The sequence below is a fragment of the Acanthisitta chloris genome, unplaced genomic scaffold, assembly GCF_000695815.1.
Source record: "Acanthisitta chloris isolate BGI_N310 unplaced genomic scaffold, ASM69581v1 scaffold28216, whole genome shotgun sequence".
In the NCBI taxonomy this organism is placed as follows: Eukaryota; Metazoa; Chordata; class Aves; order Passeriformes; family Acanthisittidae; genus Acanthisitta; species Acanthisitta chloris.
In genome coordinates this window covers 29,621-37,536 of record NW_008677985.1, presented here as the reverse complement: position 1 = coordinate 37,536, position 7,916 = coordinate 29,621, and the positions used below count along the sequence as shown (strand labels likewise).

Here is a 7,916-nt window from a genome sequence, read left to right as displayed (position 1 = left end):
GCTGGGTTTCCCTCAAAATACAATTTTTTGCCTTTTTTTCCTATTTTTTTGTGTTTTATTTGTTTGTTACCACCCCCTAGACACACTGAGTACTACCTCTACAGGTCAGCATGAGCTGATGGGAAATACATTTATTTTACATTCAAGCTTTTATATCCTAAATGACCCTGTTGTAGCATATGACTTATCAAATGAGCAGCCTTTTTCCTCTTTTTAAAAAATATTTTTTCTCTTTTTTTCCTATTTTTTTCCATTTTTTTTTTCTTTTTTTTCTTTTTTTTGTTTGCAGTGATCAATCTTCATGTTCCGTTCCGTGGCGAGCTGGGAAAAAAAAATGCAGTTGCTAATCAATGTCTGAACAGTCTGAAGCTCCAGAAGAGATCCAAGGAGTCACTATCAAACTATCCTGTAGCATGAGATCATTGCACACAGAAGAACAGTCATAAAGTAGGCAACTATCTACAAAGGTCTGACAGGGCTGCATCCCTCTTGTGTTTCCTCTTTTTGCCGTGGAAAAACTGATGGTGTGATTTGCTGCCTTGGTGTTGTTTGTTTGTGACTGAGGTACCGTGGCTTGAGTTCGTTGGACCTTGGAAGCCTTTGTTAGAAGAGCGAAATAACCGTGCAGATCCATGCTGAAAAGGAAAGAGAACATGGTAAAAACATGGAGAAAAAAAACCCAGGGAAAAAGCAATGACACAGCTCTGGATCTGGGTAATGAGGATGTTAACTCGTAGACATGTTACACTTGAGAACTTGCCATGGCAGGAGCAGCTTACACAGCATTGCCAATCTTCCAACTCTGGTGGTTGTAAACACTCATCTCTAGACCCCACAACAATGCAGGTCCAGAGAGAAGAGCAAAGTACTTGGAATTTTGGAAGGGTTAATACTGTTCTACTCTTTCACAGAAATGTAAGTCCATAACCCAAGATGAGAGAGAAAGATTTCTCAAATCTCACCCAGGACTAATTTTATACCACATCTTTTCAGAGATGCAGAGGATCTCAGATTGTGCACATTCACATTCCAGCCAGGAATTAGTTCTGCCTAATATCACAAACACATTCATGACAGAGCCAAGGCCTAGTTTGTGAACTGTCTTGTTAAAAGCTAGAGATGGATATCAGCAGGCAGGAGCTATGTCTTCAGAATTATTTTAAGGAACAATATTCCTGAATTCTGAAAAAGCATAAAAATTGAAATTGCATCGAGCCAAAGTATATTGGATATAGAGGCATATATTCATTCCAGAATACTGAGTGGCCATAGAAGGATTCCTCAATGTGAGAAATCCTCTAAATGCAGAAGATCTGGTAGGTCTTGTCATAAAGATATTTGTCTATAGGGGAAAATGAGAGGGAATTTCATGTATCACCAAAGAATCTTCACCTCTCAAAATGGAAGACAGTTCAGCAAGTATCAGCAGCTCCCAGAGCAGCCAGTCAGAGCTTTAAACATACATTTCTGTTAACTGTTTTTCACTGAGTGTAGGCAAAACTCATTAGTTCTCAAATTCTGCAACCCAAACTGGACTGACATGCTTTTTGCAGAGAGGAAATGGGTGCAGCACAGCTGGATACTTCTGGCAAACCAGAAGTATTTCCCAAAATACAGTCAGTCCAATTTCATCTGGTTTCAGACTGGGAAAGGCAGGGCTGCAAATTCATCTGCACAAGCTGAACAGACAACCAGGTGATTTTTAGATACAATCAGTGCAGAAAGCCATTTAGTGGGTAAAGGGGAAGTGAAAAACACAGTGTTCCCTTTCCAGAACAGGCTCCCCATCCATGGGGGATATGGGTAGTACTCAAATAATCTACACAGTTGCTGCTTTCAAACATTTCACAAACCTGAGATTTGTTCGTGTTGCTGGATGTATTGGCTGTTTGGCTATTTTGTGTTTTCCCACTTGATTGGGAGGATTCCAGTGACACTTCTTGTGACCCCACTCTGTTTGTGGTAGACTGACGACAACTCAATTGTTTAGAGGTTTTGCAAGGTGTTCCATCAGAATCCTTCAGGAAAATGTAAAGTATTAGTGAGTTTTTCTTAGGAGTCAGTGAGATTTTCTACAAGTGAGTTTCCCTTTAAAAATCAAGCTAACAGTGGACAACACTTCAAATGTGTTTATTTCACGAGATATTAACATTCTTTCAATCCAGAATTCTTACCAAGTAAAACATTTAAAAATCTATTGATGTGTGATTCTGGTTTGGGGATTTGCCTCTTATTTATTAAACAGAAGTCCCAAACAGGTTTTTGTTTAAAGCTTTTTGCTTGTTTGTTTTTGAAGCATGTAGCTTAGGAGTAGTAGTCTGTTTTGGTTTTGAACTATAGCTTTCCAAGAGAAGAAAGGACTATATGGGACTTTGTATCTACTGTATTCACTTTCTAGGTGTATTGTGTCAAAATCACTGCAACTTATATGTGTTAAATTGCATAAGAGGTAACATCTTATGCAAGTTAGGATTCTGGATGAAATAACTAACTAGGATTCCAAGCTTCCAAAACATATTCCGTGGCAATGCAAATCAGAGAACAGAACCCAAAAAAATTAAAAAAGACAACATCAGAAAACCTCCAGTACTTACTACATCACTAGAGCTGGACAGTGTAGATGATGATGATGATAAAGGACCTGATGAAGAATTTGAAGAATGTTTACTAAGTGTTTCTGAAGTTTTATTTCTAGGTTTTCCCAGTGCTTCATTCTCTTCAGCGAGATTATTGTTGCATTTGTCTAACTGCTGAGTATCTACTATCAAGGTTACTCCATTACCTAGTAAAAACAAAACAGAATCATCACTACATGTTAACTGCTAAAATATGTTGCCTTGGGGTTTTTTAATATACCCAGTAGGATACATAATACCTGCTACATCCCATGGGATATGCAGAGACATCCACACTTTAAACACATGCAGACACATGGGCTGAGGGCTCCAGGCCAGCACCTCACAGAGGGTGTGGTGCTTTCCTGATAATGCACACTATGAAAACCTCTGAGCATTGCCCATGGCTCCAGATGGGAGCAGAGACAAGATGTAGAAGAAGGTAGGACCAAAGTTGAGATGTGCTGCTTCAACAGCACTCAAACACATTGGTTAAATTCTGTTCCTATATGCCCAATGCTCAGCAACTTGTATTTTACTTCTGCTGGAGCTGCCAAGGTCAGAAGGATTCCAAGTAAGTCTTGTTGCTTTGTATGACACCCTACACTGAAAATACAAGATAGAGAACTCTCATATCTCACTAACTTCTGCCTTGATAAAAAAAAAAGAATCAGAACTTAAATCTAAATGAATCTACAAGACAATCAGTGTAACTGTCACCAGTACCTTCCTGATACAGGGTTACTTTTAGGTTTTTAATTGCTATTTTACCTCATTTGAGACACTCAGGAGTTACCTCTGCTGCCCCAGTAGCTGTGTTTGTAGGCTAATAGGGAGCTCAGGATTACTCTGAGTGTGCCAGGCTGACAGCAGTGCCATGAGGGCCTACAGAACACCAATGGCCCAGGGCACATTCAGCTGACAAGTACAGTCAGGGAAATCACTAACACAAGTTCTCAAAACAAAAAACCAAAATCCCAACCTAGCTGAAAAGACTGCACTTGCATCATCGACTCTGATTAATCCCTAGGAGAAGACTTCTAGTAGGCAACATTCTAAAATTAATTGGAGAGTATGAAAATTAATTTTAGTTTTAAAACATCCAGACAGCAGATGCAGCTACAGCAAACGAGGGTGGCAACTGCCTGCTGAAATCAGAAGATGGGCAGTGAATTAAAGATGACTTTAAAGGACAATGTCACCCAGTTCTCTAGCTAAGTTTTGTGTTTCCATTTGTTAATAACAAGAATCATGATTGGTATTTCAGGATTTTCCTGTTTAAAAGACTTATTACACTTACATGGTTAATCCTGGGTTAAATATTGCTTCCATATACACACACTGTATGGCAAACTTGAAAATGAAAACCAAAGGAACAGCAGAGGGTAAGGATTCATATTTAAACTAGCATTCCCAGTAACTCTTTTTAAAACCTTGTCCATGTTTAAAGGACAAAGGCACAGCAACAGTGAAAACATGGCAATTCCAAATGAAAGTTTTTCCAGAGTCTCTTTGGAAGGCAGCACTCTTCACAGACCTTTCTGCTGACCCAGTCTATCACAGCAGAATGAATGTTTCCATTCACAGTACAATGGCTGTTTTACTCTTGTACACATCTAACTTTCCTGGATGAAAAGACCAGAATACTGAACAAAAAAATAAATTCTCATTGAGATGCACACGTTGCCTTACGTGAGGCAAAAGCAACAACTAAGTCTATATGATCAAAATGTGCAGGAAACTTCCCACTCAGCCCTGCTGAGTCAAAACTTACCATTACATGAAGACTCTGTCCTGCTCTGCATTCCCCACTGCTTGGATATCCAGTCTCTGTACGTGGCCACTTCTTGCGTTACTCTAATTATTCTCCCTAATATACTGCAAACCAGGAAAAAACAAATATCACCACAATTCATTTGCAGACACACAACAATATAAGCAACCAATTTAGACTCAGAAATTTAGTCTCAGGGAGTTTACCTTTCTGTTTCGTTGTTAGGATAATATTTAGCTATTGGGGAAACCGCATGGCTCAGAACAACATAGGCATAATCAAAAGCCTGTTTCACTTGCATGGCACCATAGGAACTCCTGCCAACATCATTACCTTAAAATAAGAATACAAATAAATGAGTTAGATTGACATTGTGGTTAGCACCTTTCAGACAGGAGAGAGTAGTACTTTTTTTAACTGCCCTTAAGTCCCAACTAATTGCAGTTCTCTTGTAGAACAGGATTAAGTGAAACAAATATTTGAAAGAGTTTAGAAGATCTACAGTACTGTCCTGGAGGATATTTTTCTAGCTCAGAAATGTGTCAGCTCTCTTCTAGGAACTGCCCTTGACTCACCACCTCAGCAGCCAGCCACTAACCAACAATCAGCCTCAATGTAAGGTGACAGTAGGGAATGAAACCACCACGTATTTATGTGACTTCACAGACTCAAACAGGAGAGAGTGCATGAAAGTATACACATTATAGACTGCAACTGTGACACAGGTGAGCCCAAGCTGTAAAGAGACCATGTGCACAGGCACAACATCCAGCCCACACTCAGGCCAGTGCTGCTGTTACTGCAGAGCACATGACAGTGTTGTGTCCCTTGTGTACTCCAAACTCTCAGCTGCACAGACATCTCCCTGAGTGACACTGCAACTTCTGCTAGGAGCATGTCTTAAAGAAAATCATTGTGTTCTGAGTACATCTTGTGTTCCTAGACATGAAGAGATGTTTCTGTTTGGTACTTGGTGGTCATTCTATGCTGTCCCTTGATTTAACTCCTCTGGATTAAGCACTCCCCTAACCTTTGTTCTTTGTATGTTAAACCTTGGTTTCTAAGGATACCTGGCTGTAATGGATCTTCAATATACAGCATTGATGGTCTGTAGCCATCCAGCATGCTTTTTTGCACTTCATCCTTGGCAACATAAGAGCCACCATCCTTTATTCGGATTCCAGTCTTCAGATAATTGAAGTGACGTCCATATAATTCAAAAAACTCTATTAAAAGAACACCATAGTTGGCATTGGGCATACAGGCATCTTCCCTGGGATGCAGCTATTAAGAAGAGAGAAAAAAAATAATCTTCTTAGGACTTCAAGTGCCTTTAAGTGCCTTTTCTTTTTCACAGCAAACATGTCTAAAGACAGTAATAAAGAACACCATATATAAAGCAAACGTGTCTAAATACAATATTTTATCTCCCTAAACCAGTTTGGCAACAAGATGCTATGAAAAGTTTTATAAACTAATTACCTCTTAAAAAAAAAACAAACAGGTTGTCAAGCATTAATGTTTGTGTATTTGAACTTTAAGCCTGAGAAGTGAACTTCCAGCACTAATGGCAGGATTCTTGTAAAGAAGCAAAGATAATTGCACCTCACAAACCTAGGTCTGCCACACAAACACAGACTCCTCGTGCACAGCTATATATACATCATCCCCTCTGCTGCTAACTATGCAGCCTGAGAGACTATGAACACAACTAGTTCATAATTCTAACAGATATGATTCTTTTTTTTTTTTCCAGGAGCAAATGGAAGTGCTATTAGTCAATACAAGAAAAAAACATTTTGGGAGAGATTTTGGTTTCTTCTAGAAAGATATGCCTGCTGCCTTCATTTCTTTTGTGCTCAGCAGGCAACTGCAATAGCACTCAGCAAACACCAAGCTCCAGTTCCAGGCTCAGGTTTAAAAGTAACTAAAATTACAGTCTGGAAAAGTACAGACATACACTTACAGGCACAGAGTTACACAATAACATTTAGTACAGGAGAAAGGAGGAGGTTGATACAACCAGAACTTAGCTACTTCATATTTGTACAATATTCTCCTCCCCTAGGCACAACCATATAGATTTAGCTCATGGGTTATATTTAAGAGAAAGTTGTAAAACACCTTTATTTGGTATCAGCTTAGAAACTCAAACAACCCAAATTCCATTGTGCTCATTAAAGCACATACAGGGTGTCAGACCTGGAAACCAAGGGTTATAAAAAACAGCTGCAGGTAACATTAACCTTAGGGAGTTTGTTCCAAATAAGTTACACAATATTCAAGTTGTTTTACCATGAATGACACATGTCAATAAGTGCCTAGTGCTGATATACCAACAGGTGTCCCAAGCATCAAAAGTATCAGTATGGGAGAAACAACATGAGACAGGTGGGGTGGATCTATCTTTAAATGAAAAAAGAGGTGCAAACCCACAAACATGATAGCATAAATGATTAAATTTAAGGGTTGATCAAACTCCTTCTTAAGGTGATGCCCTTATGTAGCAATGGCATCGATAGAGTCCACTAAGCTTACCTGAAGGAAACTGACAGCCATTAAAAAAAGACTATAAGAACCAATTCCACCTGTAAATACTTCATTAAGGTCCCTCTGCAACAGGAACTGTTTCAATACTAAAACTAGAAATGGTAATACAGGATATTTCTGAAAGAGAAAAACAAAGATGTTATGATACTGTGATGTCAAGAAAGCATATTGAAGCAATCTGTTATATTCCATCTTAAAGCTAAGTATAGTTCCAAACAGGGGAGAAGCCAAGTCTCTGCCTGTGATCAATAAGGTTATTTTACCTCTTCAACACTGGTGGCAGATATTAACAACAGGGAAAAAGTGATTACAACATAAAATCTGAATTATTGGTTTGAGTACATAAATACCTTTGCTTTTCTCAGTACAGCAAAGGAAGAACTATGTAGATATCCACATCTGTAGCAAAACCTTCCTGCTACAATTATGATAGCCCAAAGTGGACTGAGATTTTTCCTTTAAGTACTTCAGATGTCCAGAGTTAAAAAAAGCCCTTCAAAACTACTACACCCAGGTAACATTTTCAAAGGAGCCAAATACTTACCTGTAAGTAACTGGTCCTTCAATAGGTTTATCCACATGGATTCCCTTAGAGGTGTGCAGACTCTGCACGTGTGGAGAACACAGAGCCTAGGACAGCAGTGGGGGCTATGCCTGCACTCTGCACACCCTCTCGTGGGGGCAAAAGGGGCTCAATAATATCACTGCTTTTACCAACACAGAGCCAAATAGTTCCCTGGTGTCAGAGTGAGATGGGGATCTTCAATAGGTTTATCCACATGGATTCCCTTAGAGGTGTGCAGACTCTGCACGTGTGGAGAACACAGAGCCTAGGACAGCAGTGGGGGCTATGCCTGCACTCTGCACACCCTCTCGTGGGGGCAAAAGGGGCTCAATAATATCACTGCTTTTACCAACACAGAGCCAAATAGTTCCCTGGTGTCAGAGTGAGATGGGGATCAGGATGGATTGAAAAG

The 7,916-nt window shown here is 39.5% G+C and overlaps 1 protein-coding gene across 1 annotated transcript in view; it reads right to left on the bottom strand.

Moving 5' to 3' along the window:
• Positions 1-282: 282 nt before the first annotated feature.
• Positions 283-7,916, bottom strand: part of PAPD5 (PAP associated domain containing 5) — a 17,706-nt gene continuing 10,072 nt past the window's right edge. The window contains exons 5-11 of the mRNA XM_009076734.1: positions 6,928-7,056; positions 5,460-5,673; positions 4,596-4,722; positions 4,390-4,493; positions 2,595-2,782; positions 1,854-2,018; positions 283-635 (exon numbers count right to left, since the gene is read on the bottom strand). Of these exons, the coding sequence (XP_009074982.1) occupies positions 456-635; positions 1,854-2,018; positions 2,595-2,782; positions 4,390-4,493; positions 4,596-4,722; positions 5,460-5,673; positions 6,928-7,056 (1,107 nt within the window). The 3' untranslated portion in view covers positions 283-455. The remainder of the gene's footprint in view (positions 636-1,853; positions 2,019-2,594; positions 2,783-4,389; positions 4,494-4,595; positions 4,723-5,459; positions 5,674-6,927; positions 7,057-7,916) is intronic.